The sequence below is a fragment of the Anomaloglossus baeobatrachus genome, chromosome 5, assembly GCF_048569485.1.
Source record: "Anomaloglossus baeobatrachus isolate aAnoBae1 chromosome 5, aAnoBae1.hap1, whole genome shotgun sequence".
NCBI lineage: Eukaryota > Metazoa > Chordata > Amphibia > Anura > Aromobatidae > Anomaloglossus > Anomaloglossus baeobatrachus.
Window position 1 is genome coordinate 538,751,407 of NC_134357.1, and position 24,798 is coordinate 538,776,204.

General features: G+C 49.3%; 1 protein-coding gene across 1 annotated transcript in view; it reads left to right on the forward strand.

The window, feature by feature from the left end:
• The window catches only part of LOC142310444 (uncharacterized), a 41,870-nt gene extending 20,008 nt beyond the window's left edge, over positions 1–21,862 (forward strand). The window contains exons 2-7 of the mRNA XM_075347969.1: positions 4,376–4,510; positions 4,640–4,819; positions 4,901–5,024; positions 5,108–5,205; positions 5,403–5,493; positions 21,596–21,862. Coding sequence (XP_075204084.1) covers positions 4,415–4,510; positions 4,640–4,819; positions 4,901–5,024; positions 5,108–5,205; positions 5,403–5,493; positions 21,596–21,732 — 726 coding nt within the window. The 5' untranslated portion in view covers positions 4,376–4,414 and the 3' untranslated portion in view covers positions 21,733–21,862. The remainder of the gene's footprint in view (positions 1–4,375; positions 4,511–4,639; positions 4,820–4,900; positions 5,025–5,107; positions 5,206–5,402; positions 5,494–21,595) is intronic.
• Positions 21,863–24,798: the final 2,936 nt, after the last annotated feature.

The window sequence follows — 24,798 nt, forward strand, 5'->3', positions numbered from 1 at the left end:
ATAGACACCTGGAGGCTTCTTCATCCTTCAGACAAGGACTATTCATTCTACTCTGCAGTTCATGATAGTTATTCTCGCCTCGACCACCTCTTCGTCCGCCACAGGGACCTCCACGCCCTGCTGGCAGCGACAATTGAAAGCATTCATTTCTCTGACCATGCGTTGATTACGATCTCACTTGCCCTGGACTATCCCGTCGACAGGCAGTGCCAATGGACCTTGAACAACTCACTACTAAATGATCCGACAGTCATGGATGAGATCCAATCGGCTTTGTCGGAATATTTTGGGCAAAATGCAGCTGGGGAGGTGTCACCCAACATGGTATGGGAAGCCCACAAATGCGTCGCGCGGGGGCTTTTTAATCAAGCATGGTTCGCGTCTGAAAAAAGCGCGGGCGGCGGAGGTGGCTGCTCTTCTTTCCGAAATTCACCAACTAGAGGTCCTGCATAAAGCTGGTGTCACACATAACGACAACGACGTCGCTGCAACGTCACCATATTCTGTGACGTTGCAGCGACCTCAACAGCGACGTCGCTGTGTGTGACACATAACAACGATCAGACCCCTGCTGCAAAATCGTTGCTCGCACCTGAATGCTCCAGGTCATTTTTTGATCGCTGCTATCCCGCTGCGCCATGCTGATAAGCTGATAATCCTTGTGTTTGACACCGCAGCAGCGACGCTACGCTACGTCTGAAACCACACAACGACCGTCGACATCGCTATGATCGCTGCTCCGTCGCTGCTTTTTATAACGTGTTTGACAGCTTACTAACGATCATCTATGGTCGCTGCTACGTCACAGAATATGGTGACGTTGCAGCGACGTCGTTGTCGTTATGTGTGACACCAGCTTAAGAGATCCTGTGACCCTGGGTCCAGATCTCGTCTGACCCAAAAACGGGAAGAGCTACGCACCCTATTGACTCACAAGGCAAAGAGTGCCATGGTTAAATGCAGGAGACATTTCTATGAGTTCGGAAATAAGAGTGGCAGAACCTTGGCCAGAGCGCTACGTTTACAAAGAACGCGGGGTTATGTCCAGCGGGTCCAAAATCCGGGTGGGAGGCTAGCGACTTTGCCCAGGGATATCGCCACGGCCTTTGGTAACTTCTACGCTTCCCTTTACTCTATTGATGGAGATAAAACCAATTCTGCCCGAGCAGACTTATGCCTGCGGATCAGGAAATATATTAGTAATTCAGGAATGCAAGGGCTCCGTGCGGAGGATGCAGAAGGCCTGGAGAGACCCATTACAGAACTAGAATTACTTGAGGCTATCAAAAACTCCCCAACGGGTAAGGCCCCGGGCCCCGACGGCCTTCCCCTAGCCTATTATAAAAAGTTGGGATCAACGCTAAATACTCCCTTTCTTCAGGCCTTCAATAACGTTGCAACAAGCGGCTTGTCCCCCATCCCTAGAGACACTTTGTCGGCTACCATAGTGGTCATCCCGAAAGAGGGTAAGGACCCTTCTCAGTGCGCGAGTTACCGACCCATCTCCCTGTTAAACACGGACTTAAAGCTCTTTGCGAATATCCTGGCGGACAGGCTCTCACCTCTGATGGGAGGCCTTATTCATCCGGACCAGGTTGGGTTTCTGGGAGGGAGAGAGGCCAGGGACAACATGACCAAAGCGCTAAACCTGATCTATAAAGCCCGCCTGGAGAAGCAGCCGTTGATGCTCCTCTCCACAGATGCCGAAAAGGCCTTCGATCGTGTTAACTGGGTTTTCATGACGGAGGCCTTGAGAGCGATTGGGCTAGGCAGGTCTATGTTGAACTGGATTGGCTCTCTCTACAGTGGTCCTACCGCAGCGGTCAGGGTGAACGGCCTTCTTTCCGACAGGTTCCCGATTTAATAATGGGACCAGGCAGGGATGCCCCCTGTCTCCTTTAATATTTGTTTTGACCCTGGAGTCCCTACTGTGTCATATTAGAAGAAACCGTGACATTACTGGCCCTCTCACTGAGGTTCACAAATTCAAAGTTGCAGCCTACGCAGATGATCTCCTATTTTTCCTCACGAACCCCTTGGTCTCCCTGCCTAACCTGCTCCGGGAATTCGAGATTTATTCCTGCCTATCCAATTTTAAAATAAACATGACCAAGTCTGAAGCTCTGAACGTGAACCTGCCTCCGGGTATGGTTACTTCACTCCAATCATCTTTTAGCTTTAAATGGGCCTCTGGATCTCTTGGGTACTTGGGGGTTCGGTTGGCGGCTGACACTAACTCGCTTTTCAAACTGAACTTTCTTCCCCTCCTTGGGACTATCAGGGAGGATTGTACGAGATGGGCGAAAGGCTGGTTCACTTGGTTTGGTAGATGTGACATCTTTAAAATGAATGTCCTCCCTCGCATCCTTTACCTTCTCCAGGCTCTTCCAATACGGATTCCCAGCTCCTTTTTTAAGGAGCTGGCTGCTCTACAAACCAAGTTCATCTGGGACAACAAGCCAGCTCGAATCTCCCGCTCCTTACTGTGCAGACCCAAGAGGAGGGGGGGGATGGGAATCCCAGACCTGAAGGTATACTGCTGGGCTTCACATATGGTCAGAGTTATCGACTGGTGTCGCCACGCCAAGACGAAACCCTGGGTGGCATTGGAACAAAGTTTCTCTGCGATCAGTCTTACCGCAGCCCCTTGGATATCGAGCCCCCTTCCCGCTAGCCTGAGACACCATCCCACAATTGGCGCCACCCTGGAGTGCTGTTCCCTGAGACAGGTCCGCAGATTACTACTTCCAGTCCCCTCTCCTCTCTCACCCATAATTGGCTCCCCAGATTTCTATCCGAGTCTGACGGATCCTGTCTTTCGTCGCAGGATAGAGGGGGGGCGCTTCCGGGCATGTCACCTAATAACTGACGGGGGCTGGCCCTCACTCGGGGCACTTACAGAATGCGAGACACCGAGACAGTTGGGAGCTTGGAGGTCCATGCAACTCAGACACTACATCAGCTCTCTCCCTGACCACTTGCTATATACAGCTCGCCCCACGGAGTTTGAAGCGCTGTGTACCCGGGAGGGAGTGCTTCGGCACTCTCTGTCCCTGGTGTACAGGATGCTGACGGACCCTGGCGACCCCCCCACCCCCCACACACACACACACATTTCTCGCACACTGGGAACAAGACCTGGGCCTCTCCCTGACAGATACGCAAAGGAATAAAATTTTGGCGCTTGCCCATAAGACCTCAATAAGCTCCAGACTTCAGGAATCCAATTACAAACTCCTGTCGAGGTGGTATAGGGTCCCAACCAGAGTACACAAGATGTTTCCTGGCGTAGACCCTCGCTGTTGGAGATGTGAGACGGCTGAGGGGGACTTTGTGCACATATTCTGGTCGTGTCCGGCCCTCCGAGGGTTCTGGAGCGGAGTGGGGGAGGTGATTAAACACGTGACTGGAACAACGCAGACCCTGGGTCCGGAGTTGTTCCTCCTTCAATTGACTGAGATGTCTGTCTCTGCATACAAACAGTCGCTTCTGCACTTTCTAGTGATGGCGGCCAGGTCATGCATCCCCTTGAAGTGGAAGTCGGACACCCCCCCTACTCTGTCCCTCTGGGCCTCCAGGGTCAATGAGCTTCTACAGATGGAGGAATTGACCTCCTCCCTGCATGATCGGTATGAGCGCTTCCACGGGATCTGGCTTCCCTGGTTGCAATTTAAGTTCTCTAGTGAATACGACCTCCTGCTGCGTGATGCGTAGGAGGAGCGCACCCCCTCTGTCGCTGGCCTCCCCCCCCCCCCCCTGGCAAACCTACCCCCTCAAATCAAAAGGGGTGTTTTTTTTTTTTCTTCCCTCTCCTCCCCATACTCTCTCCCCTCCTTCTCCTCTTCTCTCATCTTATCCCCATTTTTCTCTTTCCTTTTCCTCTCTCTTCCTCCTTTCCCACCTTCCTTCCGCTCTGCCTTATCCCTGTCCCGTTCCACTCTTCCTCTACATTCCCCCCTTTTCTTTTTTCTCAGCTGGTGCGAACCCTTCCCTGCTCAGAGATGTCTGAGTCATCTTTAGGCACTTTTGCCTCCTTTTCGCCTTTTCGGTACTTTTCTTCTTGTCTATGATAAAAACTGAAAAAGATTTTTTTGTCAATTTGTGGGGTTGGCACAGATGTTAGTGATTTTGTATTGAGATGTATTCTCCCAAACTCTGTTGTACTGTTTTTGTCTGTTTTGTCAACTGACTGCTTTATGGTTTGCAAGGGTCTGTTGTATAAATAAAGAATTAAAAAAAAAAAAAAAAGTATGGCAATGTGGGCCTTGGACCAAAAAATGTTGTGCACCCCTAATCTACATGGTTACTTTATTATCTACAGTAATTCTATTATTACATTGGATCGTTATTATTTTCCATCTTCTCCCCATTCAAGTTCCTACAACATCTCAGTGGAGATCTTCTATATAAGACAATGTTCCTGATTGACCCATCAAGGATGGACAAGGTCAAGATAGCAGAGAGGATATTACATCTCACCCTAGAGATCCTCTTCCGGCTTACTGGAGAGGTAAGAGATTCTGATGACGTCACATTACATCATTCTTATCTATGGGAATAACAGATGGACAGAACTGGAGAGGTGAGGACTCTGGAAATGTCTGGAGTGAGATTTATTAATGTGTCTCTCCATAACCAGGATTACACAGTAGTGAAGAAGACCTCTAGTGAGTGCTGTCAGGACCCTGTGTCTGAGGGATGGGGAAGACCCCTGACCCCAATCACGGGGCCTCCATCTCACCCCCCAATATATGAGGACATCAATGACCAGAAGATCCTAGAACTCACCTACAAGATGATTGAGCTGCTGACTGGAGAGGTGACACTGCTGGGAATGCTGGGACATTATACAGTAACGCTATGAAGGGATCGGGGATGACGATATCATTGTATGTGTCAGGTTCCTATACGGTGTCAGGATGTCGCCGTCTATTTCTCCATGGAGGAGTGGGAGTATTTAGAAGGATACAAAGATCTGTACAAGGACGTCATGATGGAGGATCCACAACCCCTCACATCACCAGGTAATAGACAGGACTAAATACACACGACCTATAATTATCTGTACGTAAGGAATTAATTCAGTCCCTGTATGTGTCTCCTCCAGTTCTATTCAGTGAGAGGACAACACCAGAGAGATGTCCCCGTCCTCTTCTCCCACAGGACTGTAAACAAGAAAATCCCAATGTTCCTCAGGATCATCAGGTAGATGGAGAGAAGGTGCCATGAAATCTCCCTATGATGTGTAGACGGCTGTGAGGGTCTTGTGCTCAGTGTTGTTTTATCCACCAGTATTATATGTTTTATACTTGTATAATGAGAGCGGTGGAGATGGCAGGATTAGAGCTGATCATAGATGTGACTTCTCCATCTGTCTGTGACTTTTACAATATTTGTTTCAGGCTGAAGATCTGACCCATATTAATACTACAGAGACATATGTGAGGGGTGATGAGCGGTGTAAAGAGGAGATTCATACATATGAATACCCAGGTGAGTAGTAACCACTAAATCCAGAGAATAAACAAATTAATTTTACATTAATTATATACACTTTTTGACAATATTTAAATTGTATAGACAACGAAAGCACACAGTATAAGGCCACAAAATATCAATTTTATTGAACAAGTAATTTAAGATCACATTAAAGCATAAAAAACAAGGTGCCAACAGTTATGGGAGAGACAGAGGATTTATGAATATATATACATATATATTATGCGTATAAATATAAATATTTGGGATAGAAAGAATCCAATAAATACATCCAGAGTTTATAAAGATTAGTGAAAGTGCAGAGTGCCAGTAAAATAGCCTGGATGAATAAACAGAGCTGTTTTATCCCAAACAACCAGGAAAATAAAGTGCAGTTTGTAGGCTCTAGCAGCAGAAGACCAGCAGAAGGGTTTAATTACCAGCTCATACAGAAATCAGGCGAAGACAACTAAGCTATATAAGTACACCAATATTAAGTTGTGCAGAAGTGCAAGTAAGACAGGAGACCGCCGATTAGAGCGAGCAAGCAGATTATAAATCCTGGCGCAATGAAGATAAGAGTAAAAGGCTTACAAGTAGCATAATTTACCTCTGTCACACACCCACGCTTCCAACGTACGTTTCGTGAGAACTTCTGTTACTGTCATTACTTTCGTTATGAGCACCAAGCACTTGAGCATGGTAGTTCTCGCTCATCACTACTCATTATACATTTTGTGCATTTACAATATGGACGTTATATATTCCTGTGTGAATGAGGCTTATTATTTCTTCATCATCTGCTGTCCAGATTTTCAAATGTAACAAGGATTAACTCCTCTTATTACATTGGTGTCCTGACAGAATACACAACATGGAGATATAATAATTTATTACATTTTGAGGGGTATTAGATCATTAATCAATCTGTAAAGTGTTCAAGTTCCATAGACTAAGTAGAAAAAAATATTACTAATTTTAGAAATAAAAAAGGGTAAAAATCTCAAAAAAATATTTTGCTGATTTCTAAAATTTGTTCTACCTTGGTAGATAAATACCAGGAGGGGTGTATTTTCCATTTTATGTTCGTATTAGCAGGGCTTTCTGCTGTTCTGGCACTTTATGAGGTTTTCATATTTTGAAATAATACCCACAAATTATTCCAGGAAACTCTGTGCTACAAAAGTCAAATAGTGCTCCTTCCCGTCCGAGATCTGCCGTGTGCCCAAACATTAATTTCTGCATACTCTGGAGAAATTGTACTTTTTCCTATTACCCTCGTGAAAATGAAAAATTTGGGTGAAAGTAACATTTTACTAAAAGAAAACTGTGAACTTTTAATTTCATGGGCTTTTTTATAAAGTTCTTTATAGCACCTGTGGGTTCAATGTGTACACCACACCCTTGGATGAATTCCTTGAAGAGTATTGCTTCAGAAATGGGGTCACTTGTGGGGGTTTCTGTTGTTTCGGAACTCAGGGGCTCATTAAATGTAGCCGCTACTGCAGTTTTAGTCACAGTGAGGGGGCTCTGAAGGAAGGGAGACATTTGGATTTGGGAGCACAGATTTCACTGAATTTCTTTTGGGGGGCGAGAAGCCATAGCACTTTCCAAGAACTTCTGTGCTACCAGTAACATAGATACCCCCTATATTTCTGTTAACAGATGATGAACCTGAGTGGGGACTTGCTTTATGTGGGTTGAGTAGAAGCTTTTATTGGTGGCATTTTGGGGTACAGAACATTTTGGATCAGTTCACATTTATCCTGTTCTCTACACTGAGCACTTACATCAGGGTTTCCATCTAAATCTACAAAATACATGATTTAGATGAAACCCTTGACGGATCCATTTAGTAATGAGGCAGCAGAGATACTCTGGACTCTGTGTGGCTTCAGTTAAGCAGTGTCTAGCTTTCAGATGTGCAGAAAAGAGATGGTCAATGGCAATTTTATGCACTACTAAAAAGGCGGACACTACTGGATCATAGGGCAAAGAGAATCCAAAATTACTCCCTTTGTGAATGTTCCATTTGGGGTTTCTGACTGAATTACGTATGTCAGAGATTTACATGGAAACCCCAGTGTAAGTGCTCAGCGTAAAGCACAGGATAATTGTGAGCCGAGCCCCACTGCAATCTTTGGGAAGTAGAATGAATTAATTAACAGCAGCAGGTCAAGAGTTTCACCATGCAGTAGTAGGCCCCGTGCCCATGCTGTGTAGTTTTGACTTGAATTTTCAGAAATCTGCAGCAAAATCTGCATGTCCATTGGGATGCCAGCAAAGTCTATGAGAATTCAGAAGTGCTGTGCCCACGTTGCTTAGTTTTCCCTTGCATATTTGCTGCAGATTTGGTGCAGAAAAAAGAAAGCTACACCAAATACGCAAGGGAAAAATACTCAATGTGGGTACAGCACTTCTGAATTCTCATAGACTTTGCTGGCTTCACAATGGATATGCAGATTTTTTTTTTAACCCCTTAACGACCGCGGGCCGTAAAATTACGTCCTTGCGGTCATAACGTTACTGCCCGCGGTCTGCCGGCAGCATCATGCTGCGATCAGCACACATCTCAGCTGATTTTCACAGCTGAGATGTGTGCCTGCTAGGCACGAGCAGAATCGTTATCTGCTCGTGCCGTTTAACCCCTTATATGGCGCTGTCAATATGTGACAGCGCCATTATAAGCGCGATCGTGGTAAACTTTTACTTACCGCCCGATACCGGAAGTCACGTGACGCGATCACATGACTTCCGATAGTTGTCATGGTAGCACAGGGTCATGTGATGACTCCTGTACTACACCTGACTTGCTTTCACTTTCGCTGTGCCAGCGGCACAGCAAAAGAGAAAGAGAGCGTATCTGCTGTTTACAGCCTTGTAGCTGTGATCAGCAGATACTGCAGAGCGATCGGATTGCTGATCGCAATAGCCCCCTAGGGGGACTAGTAAAATAAAAAAAAAAGTTAAAATTTTTTTTTTAAAAAATTAAAAAAAAACAAAAAATATCTAAAAGTTCAAGTCACCCCCCCATTCGCCCCATTGAAAATTAAAGGGTTAAAAAAATAAAAAATATACACACATTTGGTATCGCCGCGTTCAGAAACGCCCGATCTATCAAAATATAAAATCAATTAATCTGATCAGTATACGGCGTAGCGGCAAAAAAATTCCAAACGCCAAAACGACGTTTTTTTGTCGCCACAACTTTTGTGCGAAATGCAATAAGAGGCGATCAAAACATAGCATCTGCGCAAAAATGGTACCGTTAAAAACGTCAGCTCGAGACGTAAAAAATAAGCCGTCACTGAGCCATAGATCCCAAAAAATGAGAACGCTATGGGTCACGGAATATGGCGTAAAACGTGCGCCACTTTTTTCGGACAAACGTCCGTTTTTTGTTTTTTTTTAACCCCTTATATAAAAGTAAACCTATACATGTTTGGTGTCTACGAACTCGCACTGACCTGAGGCATCACACCCACACATCAGTTTTACCATATAGTGAACACAGTGAATAAAATATCTCAAAAACCATAGTGCTATCGCACTTTTTTTGCAATTTTTCTGCATTTGGAATTTTTTTGCCGTTTTCCAGTACACTATATGGTAAAACTGATGGATTTAAAAGTACAGCTCGTAAATGAGCCCTCACATGACCATATTGACTGAAAAATAAAAAAGTTACGTCTCTCAGAAAAAGAATGGCGAAAAAAAAAAAACGGAAAGCGAAAAATCGGCCGGTTGTGAAGGGGTTAAAACATCTTTTTTATTCAAATTTTTAAACATAACAAAAAAATTAAACAGTCAATTCCATAGTCAAATAGTAAACATCAGCATACACGAGATTGATTTGTTCGTCAATGCAACTGTAACTGTAAACCTTGCAAAGGAAGAAAGAATAAAAGGTAGTATCACAAAAGAATAAGAATGTGAGTGTGAACCCTTCCACAATTATGTTCTTGCTATGGTGTCGACTACCATCTCCATATGGTACATGCTAAGTGTCTAATTATGGTCCCAAAACCCCCAACGTCCCTCCCAGGTCTTCCAGACAATGCCATTCTGTGTGGCGGAAAGGGCTAATTATTTTCAGGATTTCCTGAGGACTATAATGAAAATCAATGAATTTTTTCCACAGCGGAAAAACTTTCCCTGCTGACTTTTTTTTACTCCTTTCTGCTTCTATCAGTTCCAGTCCCAATAGATGTTTCATCTGAGATATTATTGCTCCCATCGATGGAGTGTTTGGTTTAAGCCACTCACTAAACAAAGCCTGAAGAGCCACCACTAAAAATGTGTGGATGTTTCTAGGAATCTTTACTTTGTGTACCATACTCTGAGATTCAGATTCGGGGGGGCGTAATTGGTGGAAGAGCAGAGGCTGTGGTGTTTGTGGAAGTTTCGTTCCCCAACATGCTTGAATCTGGTCCCTTACTCGCTTCCAATATGTTGTTACTTCTGTGCACTCCTACACCCCATGCCACAGATTCGTAAAGGGCACCCCACACTAAAGGGGGCTTTACACGCTACGACATTGCTAATGCGAACTCGTTGGGGTCACGGAATTGGTGACGCACATCCAGCCGCATTAGTGATGCCGTTGCGTGTGACACCTATGAGCGATTTTGCATCGTTGCAAAAACGTGCAAAATCGCTCATCGCTGACATGGGGGTCCATTCTCAAAAATCGTTACTGCAGCAGTAACGAGGTTGTTCCTCGTTCCTGCGGCAGCACACATCGCTCTGTGTGACTCCGCAGGAACGAGGAAGTCCTCCTTACCTGCCTCCCGGCCGCTATGCGGAAGGAAGGAGGTGGGCGGGATGTTACGTCCCGCTCATCTCCGCGCCTCCGCTTCTATTGGGCGGCTGTTCAGTGACGCTGCTGTGACGTCGCTGTGACGCTGAACGAACCGCCCCCTTAGAAAGGAGGCGGTACGCCAGTCACAGCGACGACGCCGGGCAGGTAAGTAGTGTGACGGGTCTGGGCGATTGTTGTGCGGCACGGGCAGCGATTTGCCCATGTCGCACAACAGATGGGGGCGGGTACCCACGCTAGCGATATCGGTACCGATATCGCAGCGTGTAAAGCAGCCTTTAGGACACACTGTAATCCGGCCAGGGCAGCTATGGGAAGTCGGGATGTTAAAGCCATATAGCGCTGTGTGCATGAGCTTGAAATAAGTCTCCCTCCATCTCTCACACAAGATGGATTTTCTCACCCGTTCCCACCCTTGTAATAGTGTCTTCGCTATGTCCTCATCTCCTGTCGACCTCTCCCATGTTCTGAACATTTTGCTCTGTTTTAATTTAACAAATTTGTGCCTCATGGTGCTGTAAAATGAGGTGATACTCGCCATTTGGGTGTACAGGCCTGTACTGTCATCTAAGGCATGAGAGACAGATTCCCTCTCCAACTTTCTGAGTCTGGACTGACAAAAAGAATAAAGCTGCAGGACCTGTATGAAATGTTTCCCGTGTATCTTGAATTTGTCCCTAATTTCTTTTGGAGACATCCACCGTTTTTCCTCCCGGCACATAATTGACCCCGGTGTCTGCAACTGATCACAGCTCTGATCAATGACCCTCTTTATTTCAGCTCCCTGGGAGAACTCGGGGTGACCAAATATTGGCATATGTTTGGAAACCAGAAAGGGAAGCTGATAGGCCTTCCTCACTATCTTCCAACATACTATGGTGTCCCTTAGTAAAAAGGAGGATCTCACTATCTGTGGCAGTTTAGCTTGTCTAGTGTGGATAAGTGCGGTCAGATCCCAAGGGGCGGCTAATTGTCGTTCTAGATGGGTGTTTGAGTAGCAACTAGTGTCGTGTATCCAGTCCAATACATGTCTAAATAAAGAGGCGATATTATAAGCACGTATATTTGGAAAATTAACCCCGCCTTCACTTCTCAGTAGCATCAGTTTTTCTAGTGCAATTCTGGATCTTTTACCTGTCCAAATAAAATGTGTAAAGGCCTTCTTCAGTCTATTTATGTCTAAATGTTTTAAAATCAAGGGCAGGGTTTGCAAGGGGTATAGGAGCCTGACAAAGCTAACCATTTTAACCAGGTGACATCTACCCAAAAGAGATATTGGTAAGTGATATCACCGCTGCAGTTCCCCCAATATATTACCTATAAGGGGGGTGTAGTTAAGTGAATAGAGTTGATCTGGTCTCCTCCCTATCTTTATCCCCAAATACGTTATGTATGACTTTGAGACACGTAGGTCCAGACCTAGCTTGACCCATTGCTCCTGAGGTATTTTGGCTCCTAATCCTAGAAGTTCACTTTTGTTGATGTTAATCCTGTACCCCGAATATTCACTGATTTTCTGAATATAGTCAAAGATCCTCCTCAGCTGCGTTAACACAATTTTTAAATTTAGCATTACATAACGTACAATGTGGCCCAAATTTAGCATCTCAGAATCTCTGGAATATGTAGAAGCATTCCAAAGTCCCAATATTTTAATAAGGAATTTCAAATTTTATCGATCTGAATTTATCAGTAAAATAAAATACGTGTTACAAAAAACATTCTAAGAATCATTGGGATATGTAGAAACATTCCAAAGTTATTACCACATTAAGTCGAATTTCAAAAATTGGTCTGGTCAGAAAGGTGAACGCTTGATTTTATGTGGAGGGGTTAAAAAAAAATTGCTAACCCAGTCTTACACTGTCTCAAAAGTCGTAGCTTCTTTAGATATGCTCCTCTCTTCTTCCAAATGGACTTGTAACTGTCATTGAGTGTGTGAGACAGACACCACATAATGGCACTGACGGGTCCTTTTATGATTCTCTAATGAGCATTTCACTACAAATTACTGGTGACAAATATGTGTCGCCCTGGGCAAGCCAGGGGACACAGATAACAACACCAGTACACCCCACACTCCAGGTAGGCACACCTGCTAACCAGAAATCCTTGTTGCCTCCCTCCAGGAGTCTGTGATGCACACCAGGGGGTGGGCCAGGCGGTTGGCTCCGCCCACCAAGGAGCTCACAACTCTGGAGGCAGGGAGTAACCAGGCAGAAAGCTCAGGGAGGAGCAGGAGTCCAGTCAGGGACATGAACGAGTGAACAGCAGAGTAGCCCAGGCAGGGGCTAGAGGAAACAACCAGAAGTGAAAGTGAAAGAAAGGAAAGTGGAGAAGGAGGAAAGCAAGAAGTGGTGACAGAGCAGAGAGAAGGAGAAGCCTGAGAGCCCAGCTGTGTGTAGGGCTAGAACAGCAAGGTCAGCGACGGCGGTGACTGTCCGGAGTGGGACAGTTCGGAAGTTCCTGGAAGGACCCCGTTGGCTGTGTGCCCGGTGGTCTGGAGCAGTGTTCCGAAGGACAGTCAGCACCAGGGCAGGGGCCTCTCGGACCCCGGCAAGGCTAGGAGTCGCCCAATTTGCCGAATCCGTCAGTGAAGGGGACGCAGATCCCCCAGCACCAAAGTCCCGATTGACGGCAACAGCCCGACCATTAACGGGGAGACACCGCCACCGCCAAGGCACCAGTTTCCCCAGGGCCAGCGCCTGCGGGCAAAGTGTAGAGCTCCTCCCGCCCAGATTGCAGTCGGGGAGCGGGTAACCGGAGGGAATCCACCGCTACCATCAGTCAAACAGGTGCAAGGAAGAGAGACGTCACCGTCACCTACCGGGAGTGCAGGTGCAACCGTCTGTGGGACCGTCCTACCAGCCGTTGGTTTACCGTACAAACTGTGTCCGTGTCTCAGGCTGAGTGAGTACCACAGTGCCGCAAGGCATAGCGCTGCCCCCGCGTCCCTGCGCCCTCCAGGCCCTACCCTTCACATCTCTTCACCGGGCCCCGGGAACACCAACCCCTACCCACGGAGGGGCAACACAACACCTGGCTGCTCCCATCACCATCCCCGGGACCCCCACACTGAGCAGCGGTGGTGCCATCACCACAACCGTGGGTGGCGTCACGAACTATAATCCCAACAAACACCCCCTTTTCACTCACGGGCGAGGAGTGTCGCTCGAGACACCCCGGGATCCGGCCCGCAGCTCGAGCCACCAGGAGCAACTGCCGGACCCGAGCAGAAGGGGTGAGCGCGGTGTGCTGACACCCTCCTCCCCGCCCGCGACAACTTGGCGTCACGAACAGGATCTTACCGCTCTGCCATCAGGTAGAGGTGCGCCTTGTGACCGCCGGAGATATCCGGCAGAAAATTTTCAGAAGCCGCCATCTTTGGCGCGAAAAGCTCCCGCTCGAGCGTCTTCTCGAGCAGTAGAAGCGCGAAGGCCAAAACCCCGCCCCGAGAGAGGAGGGGCCGAAAAGAGCTAAGGGGGACGCGATGGCGGCTGGCCGCATGTAGCCGCGGCTACAGAAGCAGGGACGCCAGGACTCTACGGCCATTTACTGGTTCCTGGAAGAAGCCGCTGCTAAGGATGCTGAGTCCGACCAACAACACCGTGGTCCCCGCGCCTTGCATCGCGGCGCGGTTGGAAGTCCGGACCGTCCAGCTAAGCAGCCGTCTGCAGGTCCGCATGCAGCTCCTCCTGGAGGAGTGGGAGGCCGACATGGTGGAAGTGGTGGCGGCCATACGGAGACGCGAGGTGGAGGGAGTCTTGGAAGGGAGGGTAAGTGACCCACGCCCCTGTGCCCCTAGTGGGTCGGTCATCGCGGCTGAGGGACCCGGTCCATACCCGCTCGCCCTGCTACCTCCCCCGCCACCCGTGTTTGCTGCTGCTGCCCCGCCACTAGGCCCGCTACCACCACCACCGGTAGCGGTACCCTGCCAATCCGCCCCGGCGGACCGACCTGCAGCAGAAGCTCGTGACCATTCTGATACACTCCCCTGGGAGAAGCCGAAGGCTGAGGCCGTCAGCAAAGATGCACCGGAGGCACGGCGGGGATGCAGCTGCCAGGAGGCAGAGGAGGCCATGTCACAGCGGGGTCCCTTGTTACTGAAGGTGCCGGTCGTAGCCGACACGGAGGGACTCTGGCTGGGTCCGTCCCCCGCACACGCTGAACCGGAGCAAACAGGGAGTGCTCCCGGCTGGGAGCGGCGGCAACAGCAGCTGCGCAGGAAGATCGATGCCCGAGAGGGGTGTAGAGCGGATGTGCATGCCCGCATGTATATGGAAGAAGATCGCCTGCAGTGAGCTACCATTGGGGTCCAGAGCGGTGCACCATGTGAAGGTGGCACTAGAGCCCCACGAGTGAGAATGGACTGTTGAGCCGCAAAAGACAGCGGATGTCCGCTGCAGCAGTCCCCGTTGGGACCACCTGCTTGTTGTTTGATGTTTGAAAGTTCTGCAATGATGAAAGATGATTACCCAAGTTTGTTACCTGATTTGCTGCAGTGATTTGCAACCGGCAGGAGCCGGCACCGTTGTCCCCGTGGGGACCGTTTAAAATGCATGGGAACTATCCATGGACAAGCCCGTGAACTCTGCAGGGCAACCACAAACGTTAGTGGCTTGTAAATATGTTGGGTACCGTTACCGTTTCCGCAATGCCGCCTCCGGAGAGGCAGGTTGGAGGGAGGGCCCTGAGCAGAGCAGGCCAGGGCCCAGCCACCAAAGGGACCGGTGGCTACCCTCTGGAGGGGAAGGACAGATCCCGCTCGGGTGACTTGTGCTGGACTGTGGGTCAAGGGGTGCTGCCTGGGTTTTAGGGGCAGCATCAGGGCCAGGTTGCTTGGGTGGGAGAGAGCGGAAACCGTGACCGTACACCGTTGCAACGTTAAAAGTAAAATGTGCCTCCCGTCTTGGGAAGAGTTGATTGAAAATGCTTATGTTATGTTTAACCCTGTTATCCCCTTTTTTACAGAAAAATAAAACCGGTGTAGGACGGCAGCCCGCGGACGGTCTGCATCTTGCTAAGGGGGAATGTGTCGCCCTGGGCAAGCCAGGGGACACAGATAACAACACCAGTACACCCCACACTCCAGGTAGGCACACCTGCTAACCAGAAATCCTTGTTGCCTCCCTCCAGGAGTCTGTGATGCACACCAGGGGGTGGGCCAGGCGGTTGGCTCCGCCCACCAAGGAGCTCACAACTCTGGAGGCAGGGAGTAACCAGGCAGAAAGCTCAGGGAGGAGCAGGAGTCCAGTCAGGGACATGAACGAGTGAACAGCAGAGTAGCCCAGGCAGGGGCTAGAGAAAACAACCAGAAGTGAAAGTGAAAGAAAGGAAAGTGGAGAAGGAGGAAAGCAAGAAGTGGTGACAGAGCAGAGAGAAGGAGAAGCCTGAGAGCCCAGCTGTGTGTAGGGCTAGAACAGCAAGGTCAGCGACGGCGGTGACTGTCCGGAGTGGGACAGTTCGGAAGTTCCTGGAAGGACCCCGTTGGCTGTGTGCCCGGTGGTCTGGAGCAGTGTTCCGAAGGACAGTCAGCACCAGGGCAGGGGCCTCTCGGACCCCGGCAAGGCTAGGAGTCGCCCAATTTGCCGAATCCGTCAGTGAAGGGGACGCAGATCCCCCAGCACCAAAGTCCCGATTGACGGCAACAGCCCGACCATTAACGGGGAGACACCGCCACCGCCAAGGCACCAGTTTCCCCAGGGCCAGCGCCTGCGGGCAAAGTGTAGAGCTCCTCCGGCCCAGATTGCAGTCGGGGAGCGGGTAACCGGAGGGAATCCACCGCTACCATCAGTCAAACAGGTGCAAGGAAGAGAGACGTCACCGTCACCTACCGGGAGTGCAGGTGCAACCGTCTGTGGGACCGTCCTACCAGCCGTTGGTTTACCGTACAAACTGTGTCCGTGTCTCAGGCTGAGTGAGTACCACAGTGCCGCAAGGCATAGCGCTGCCCCCGCGTCCCTGCGCCCTCCAGGCCCTACCCTTCACATCTCTTCACCGGGCCCCGGGAACACCAACCCCTACCCACGGAGGGGCAACACAACACCTGGCTGCTCCCATCACCATCCCCGGGACCCCCACACTGAGCAGCGGTGGTGCCATCACCACAACCGTGGGTGGCGTCACGAACTATAATCCCAACAAACACCCCCTTTTCACTCACGGGCGAGGAGTGTCGCTCGAGACACCCCGGGATCCGGCCCGCAGCTCGAGCCACCAGGAGCAACTGCCGGACCCGAGCAGAAGGGGTGAGCGCGGTGTGCTGACACCCTCCTCCCCGCCCGCGACAACTACACTTAACCATGAACTTATGAAGATGCTGGCTTCAATGCAAAATTGGAAAATTTCCAGTGAACTGCTAGTGGCCTAACATCAGGATCTAGCAGTTCTTGATCATTGGTCTATTGTCAGAATGAAAAATTGAATTTTGGTAAATGGCTTCTAATTTCTATGGACTTTTAATGTAGAACTGTTGTAAAAGTATGTATTTTAAGGTTATTTTATTTGAAAATAATAATTGGTTTTACTCTTGCTAGAAGATGGTGACAGGAGATCACAGGGACATCTGATATCTTCAGTTTTTCAATTCAACGACCTTGATATCACACAAGATACAGTAAAAGTGTATTCCATTATTCCAGATATATCATCATCCCTTCACAGCAAAGATCTATCATCTGATCCTGTTAAACAGGTCCAATCTTCTGATTCATCAAATACTTGTAAGAAGAATAAGTATCACAAAAGAAGTATTCAAAACCAAAATGATCTTGAAGAAAAGAAGCCACTTTCATGTTCAGAATATGGAAAAAGCTTTTCTTTAATATTTAAAAAAATTGACACAAATGAGAAAAGATTTTCATGTTCAAAGTGTGGGAAAAAGTTTAGTCAGAAATCAAAGCTTGTAGAACATGAGAGACTGCATACAGGGGAAAAGCCATATTCATGTGCAGAATGTGGGAAAAAGTTTAAACACAGTTCAGTTTATTTTATCCATAAGAGAATTCACACAGGGGAGAAGCCATATGCATGTTCTGAATGTGGAAAATGTTTTAGAATTAAAGCAAATCTTGATAGACATTACAAAGGTCACACAGGGGAGAAGCCGTATTCATGTTCAGAATGTGGAAAATGTTTTCCCATAAAAGAAACACTTGTGAATCATCAAAGAACACACACAGGGGAGGAGCCATATTTATGTTCCGAATGCGGAAAAAGTTTTAAACAGAAAACAAATCTTGTTGTGCATAAGAGAATTCACACCGGGGAGAAGCTGCATGCATGTTCAGAATGTGGGAAATGTTTTACAAGGAAATCAGGTCTTGTTTTGCATATGAAAACTCACACAGAGCAGAAGCCACATGCATGTTCAGAATGTGGGAAATGTTTTGCAAGGAAATCAGGTCTTGTTAACCATCAAAAAAGTCACAAAGGGGTAAAAATATATTCATGTTTAGAATGTGGAAATTGTTTTACAAATATACCAGATCTTGTTAGGCATAAAATCACTCACACAGTTTCATCTCCTCTTCCATCTGGTGCATCATTGGGTGCTCGATGGCGTGATGACGTCACTACATTGCGCTGTCCGACGTCCCTTGCGCGTCTCAGAGTTCCCGACGGAGAGGGGAGCTGATTACAGCCTCTATGCTCCTGTCCAAGGTAGTGCTGAGTGCAGGGACGGAGTGGCGGCCGCAGGGTTCAGGCAGGGGTGAGCGGTGTCAGTGACTGACACTGCTACCCTTTTTGCCCACGGCCATCACTATGCTGAATGTCTGCGGCCAGAAGAAGGTGAAGGGTGGCCACAGGCATTTATCAATGTCAGGCAGGGGGGTTTTTTCCCCCAGAAATTGGTCTCCCTCGGGTAGGCCGGAGGTACCACCCTAGGCAGGTACCTACCCTTCGTCCCGGCCCTGATTGCAGACTTGAATGTCATTACTGACACCTTTTGAACTATAATCTCCTGACAGACCTTGTGGCAAAGAGAAGCACAGCTGAGTTTAGCTGTATCATATTATCCTTTCTACAAATTCTCCATTTATAGGTCTGCCACCTCATTTGTATTTCTTCTTCCCGACATTTCCTGTCCAGAAATGAAATAATAGTATATGTTCTGCTCATGGCAACTTGCAATCGTTGTGCATTGAGATTAAGTTGTCATTACATCTTACATAGGAGAAAGCCTGTTGCAAGCTATGGTGGGTGAATCTGTTCTTCCCCCTGAGTGTTGCTGCCTTCTTACAACTAGTCAACTTCATACATTTGGAAGATGTGCACTCACCAAGTGAAAACTCTGATATCATCCATATCAATTACTGTTATTGGACGTAACAATAATTGAGTTATGTGCTAAATAGTTTGATTAATTACATCTCTGCAACAGAAAAAAATATATTTTGCTCTGCAGCCATTATTACACTGTGTGTGTAATAACCTGCAGGTAACGGGATACGCAAGGACTGCATGGAACCACGGGGGTTAATGAATGCAAATTTAATAATGTATTGCACAACACAGGTGGAGGAAAAATGCGGGAAAGGAAGGGGAGAAAAGCGAGAAGGTGCACAGCAGTAGAGATAATGTAATATACATACAACTACTTTGAATAGAAAAACAACGCAGGGTCCTTGTTACCTTACTCGTATAACATAGTGCAGAATCTTTTTCTATCTGTACCTAACTAAAAGTAGTGTGCACACTTAACTGCAGGTTTCAGCGTGGGGTGGGGTACCTCGTCACCGTTGGGGCCCGTGTTCTGCCGGCAAACACCTGTAAAGTTCAGTCTTTGGCCCGGATCTGTAACTTGCACGTGCTGTCTGGCTCCTCGCTCCACATCCAGCCTCTTTGGATCTGTGTCTCTCTGCAAAACAGCCACACGTAGACCCCTCCTCCTCCTGTTCCGGACTGCACCAAGTCACTCCAAGCAGCAGTGGCTTTTGCCCGCTGTTCTCTGTTTTGACAGCAGGTGGCAGCATAACACAAGGAAGTCCACCAAACAGTCTTTTAACATATATATATATATATATATATATATATATATATATATATATATATATATATATATATATATATATATAAATGTTAACAGGTCTTATATTTCCCCCCCTCTTTAACCTCGACCTTCCCGGCCGATACACTCTTGAGGCACTCTGCACAGGGGCACACGGTGGCAACTCCTGCCCTGCTTCACAACATGTTGCTTGGGAGCCAATGACGTAAAACAGGATTCAGTGACAGAACACACAAATTCATCTGCCAAGTACCGATCGGGGGAATACCAGCATTAGCCAGCTCAGTCCGGCGTGGCACTATGGCTAACTCACCAGACGTCGGCACCGTATCAGGGAGTACAGTATTCTCGTCCCCATCTCTGGAGATTGGTGACTCCTGCTCTGCAGGGGTGGCACCTGTGTCTTGAACAGATGGGGGGTGGATCTCTCCCAGTCTGCTGGGTTGGTCGGGGCCCGCCACCATTCTTCATCGTCAGAGCCCTCTTCGAAGGTAACAGGAACTGGCACGGGCACCGTCTCTGAGGTACTCTGTCTGGTCCTGTCTTCTGAATAGCAGGGCCTCAGCATATTATGATGCAGGATGAGGGTGCCGTCTCTTTGCTCGCCTCTCACTTCGTATACTGATCCATGGTGCGAGATTCTTATGATCACAATGTACGGCTCTGTTTTCCAGCGCTCGCTCAACTTGTATCTCGGGTGTTTCTCTGCAACTAGTACTCGGTCTCCTGGCAAGAACGGGGTTTCACACACAGGTTTCCGCTGCGGGTGTGTCTTTTCTTGCAGCCGCTTGGTAACAATTCGATGGATAATCTCCAGCCGTCGACGGTGACAGTCAACCCAGGAACCTACGCTCTGACCTTCACTGATCTTGGGGGGAGCCAGGTTTAGCTCTTCAATGCCTCCTCCGGCTCTTCCGAACAGTAGCACGTATGGGGTGTACCCAGTGGTGGAGTGGACACGATTATTGTACGCCCACACGAGTTCTGCAAGATAGCCAGGCCAGTGATTCTTACGATCATCCTCCAACGTGCGTAGCATTTGTAGGAGGGTCCGGATAAATCTCTCGCAGGCTCCGTTGCCCTGTGGATAATAAGGCGTAGTCCTTGACTTCTGCATTCCGTAAATCCTTTGCAGCTCTCTCATGACACCACCCTGAAAGCAAGCCCCTTGGTCGGAATGTATTCTTTTGGGGCAGCCCGGATAAAGTCATCACTGATGGCTCGAGCAGCTGATTCAGCCGTCTGATCTCTGGTGGGCGTCACCACCGCAAATTTGGAAAAGTGATCTGTCATCACAAGGCAGAACTGATAGCCCCGGTGGGTTTAACATAATTCTATAAAAAGTGCAAATGCATTGGAGTAGAAGGGCAGGTATTTTTGGGTGCCTGCCCTTCTACTCCAATGCATTTGCACTTTTTATAGAATTATGTTAAACCTCTTCAGGTATCCCTAATTACCTTGGTGTACACCTTGGATCAGTCTTGGTGACCACACTTTGGGGCATTGTGTTGTCATTATTTCACACATTCCATCTATGACCGCTTTATGTTGTAGTTATTTGTGATTATTTTTTACCTCTCACACGGCTATTTCTGCAACATCATATAGCGGTCACCTCCTCCACGGCTAGATATTGCCCATCATGCTCCACTGTGTGAATCACACATCCACTGGCCCATGTCTGTATACTTCCATCTACCTCTCCCACGGCTATTGAAGGTGGTATTGTTCATCATTTCTACTTGAACGTTCTCAGTACATCTTGTGAACTCTTTCCGCCTCTCCCACGGCTATTGGTTATTTTGTTTTATACTTTATACTCGCACTCCATGCCCCTTTTGATCTTATGGTAGTTGTTTTTAAACTTGCATGTGTCACGCTCCCCGGGTCCTCGGCTCCCCTCCCCGGGTCCTCAGCCCCGCTCCCCGGCTCACCTGCCACGCTCCCCTCGTCCCAGCCTCCGGTGCCCGTCCTCCATAGGTCCTCTGGTCGCCGATCCCGGCGTCCGACATCTTCCCAGGCCCTGGCCGGCTCTCCTGCGTCCTCCTCGCAGCCTCCTTCCCTGGCTTCTGGCACCCGGGCCGCGCGCATGCGCATTAGGGCACGCGCGCGGTCACTGACCCTTTCTTAAAGGGCCAGCGTCCAGTAACAGGAAATGAGGTTAGTCAGGTTCAGGGTATAAAGGGGGTTCTTGTCCAAGGGGGCGGGGCCTGATCTTCGTGTTCCCTGAGCTAGGAGTCAGGTCTCCTGGTGTTTATGTGCCTGTACTCACCTATCTCTCTTTGTAGAGCCGTACCTGCCTCGCCATCCAGTCTGCCGTATCCCGAACCCCGCACGCTGTCCGTCTGCCATCCGACAGCACCTGCCATCTCGGATCCCTGCGGTGACCCGTCATCTTGCTCCAGAGGTTCCGGACTCCGCCTGATATCATCTCGGCCTCCGAACCTGAGCTACGTCACCAAGACTACCTTCTGTGACTCCGTGGTCCCAGGGACTCCTCCGCTGTCTTCACTTGCACGGACTATCCTGCTGCCCTTCAGTGCTTCAGCTGCCGGACTCCCTACCTCCATCTTAGAGTTCGGTCCAGTGGATCCACCTCCTGGGTCTGCCCGACCGCCCGGCCGTGACAGTAAGATCAGGCCATGGATCCCGCTGCTGCACTAATGGCCCTGCAAGAGGAACTCCAACGCCAGCGTGAAGTCCAGACCCGCATGCTGCAATTCATGACCTCCGTGGACACCCGCCTGTACACATTACAAGCATCAATGACGCCTGCGGCACCCAGGTCCCCCGCCAGGCAAGCCATGGCTCCCGTACCAGTGGCAGCCTCTTCAGATGCTTCCCGACTCCGTTTGGCGTCACCTCCTCGGTATGCTGGAGATCCCAAGGCCTGCAGGGGCTTCATAAACCAATGTTCCCTTCACTTCACGCAGCTGCCACATCTGTTCGCCTCCGACCAAGCCAAGGTCGCCTTTATAATGTCCCACCTAGAGGGCGAGGCGCTGGCGTGGATGAACCCCGTGTGGGAGAAGGAGGACCCCATGACCAAGGATCTTCAACAGTTCCTACAGGCCTTCCGCAGTACCTTTGACGAGCCAGGACGCGCCTCTGCCTCTGCTTCATCACTCCTCCGCCTACGTCAAGGGACACTGACGGTGGGTCAATACGCCATCCGTTTCCGCACTTTGGCTTCAGAACTCGGGTGGAATAATGAGGCCCTAACAGCCGCCTTCTGGGAAGGACTCTCGAGTCGCATCAAGGATGAGTTGGCGGGTCGGGACGTGCCCTCCACCCTAGATGCATTGATCGCCCTAGCAACTCGTGTGGACATACGTTTTCAGGAGCGCTCCAAAGAGCTATCTCGGGAGAGACGCCCGGTACGGCATTCTCCTCCGCCGCAGAAGTCCTCCGTTCCTCAGTCATCAACAGCTGGGATTCCCGTCCACGAGCCCATGCAGATCGACCGAGTGCGGCAGTCTGAACGACGTCGAGCAGAGCGGCTCGCGCAGGGCCTCTGCTTTTACTGTGGTGAGGACACCCACCTGCTACGCTCCTGTCCAGAGAGGCCGGGAAACTCCAAAGCCTAGGGTTGGTAGGAGAGGCCACCCTAGGTGCTGGGACCCTCTCTGACCCAGTTACATGGACAGTGCAAGTGACCACGGGAGAGACGCGGTTCACGGCTGATGCCTACCTCGATTCCGGGGCAGCAGGCAATTTCATCCAGCAGGCCACGGTGGACAAGTACCGGGTGCCTGTCATGCCACTCGACAAACCCCTAGTGATTGCCTCGGTGGATGGGAGGCCTCTCTCTGATACCATCTCCTTGATCACCAGGCCTGTCGAACTACGCATCGGTGCTCTTCACACCGAGAACATCGCTCTCTACGTTCTCCCACACATGTCCCACCAGATCCTGTTGGGACTCCCATGGTTGCGGACACATGAACCATCGGTTAGCTGGGGTACTGGCGAAGTCACCCGTTGGGGCTCTTCGTGTCATGAGAGGTGCCTAAAGTCCATACCACCCCTCCGACGACCTCCGGTTCCTGAGACCCTAACGGGGCTGCCTTCGGCCTATTGGTCCTTTGCCGATGTCTTTGACAAAAAGGAATCCGAGGTACTGCCGCCACATCGTCCATACGATTGTGCCATTGACCTGCTTCCAGGGACAACCCCACCTAGAGGACGGATATATCCTTTATCTCCAGCCGAAACCAGGGCCATGTCAGAGTACATCTCAGAGAGCCTAGCAAGAGGGTTCATTCGGAGATCCTCCTCTCCTGCTGGAGCAGGTTTCTTCTTTGTCAAGAAGAAAGAGGGCGACTTACGCCCATGCATAGACTACCGGGGTCTCAACCAAATCACCGTGAAAAACAAATACCCCCTGCCGCTCATTCCCGAATTATTTGACCGGCTTAGAGGAGCTCGTGTGTTCACCAAGCTGGATCTTCGGGGTGCTTACAATCTGGTACGCATCCGCTCTGGTGACGAATGGAAAACCGCGTTTAATACGCGCGATGGACATTATGAGTACTGCGTGATGCCCTTCGGTCTGTGTAACGCTCCTGCCGTTTTCCAAGAACTGGTGAACGACGTGTTTCGGGACCTTCTCTACATCTGTGTGGTTGTTTATCTAGATGACATCCTTGTCTTCTCTCCGGACCTCCAAACCCACAGAGAAAACGTACAGCTGGTCTTACAAAGACTGAGAGAGAATCGCCTGTACGCAAAGTATGAGAAGTGTGTCTTTGAGCAGTCTTCCCTCCCCTTTCTGGGGTACATCATCTCTGATACTGGACTGCAGATGGACCCCAAGAAGGTCTCCGCCATCATCAACTGGCCTCCGCCTTCTGGACTGAAGGCAATCCAACGCTTCCTGGGATTCGCCAACTACTACCGCCAGTTTATCCCGCATTTCTCTGCCTTGACCGCTCCTCTCTCCGCTTTGACCAAAAAGGAGGCTAATCCTAAGGACTGGTCACCTGCGGCAGACGCCGCATTTTGTTCTTTGAAGCGAGCATTCGCCTCCGCCCCTGTACTCCACCGACCGGAGTTAAACCGCCAGTTCACCTTGGAGGTGGATGCCTCCTCCTCAGGAGCCGGAGCAGTGCTCATGCAAAAATCCTCCTCCGGGAAGATGGTGACCTGCGGTTTCTTCTCTAAGAGCTTCTCAGCACCCGAACGTAATTACACCATCGGTGACAGAGAACTACTGGCGGTCAAACTGGCTCTGGAGGAGTGGCGCTACCTCCTGGAAGGAGCAGTGTACCCCGTGATTATCTACACGGACCACAAAAACCTGGAATACCTGCGGTCCGCTCAGCGACTGAACCCACGGCAAGCCAGGTGGTCCTTATTCTTTGCCAGGTTTGACTTCCAGCTCCACTTCCGACCAGCGGACAAGAATGTACGCGCTGATGCCTTGTCTAGGTCTCTCATGCCCATGGAACAGGAGGAAGAGACTATCCAGCCTATCATCTCTCCTAGCAAG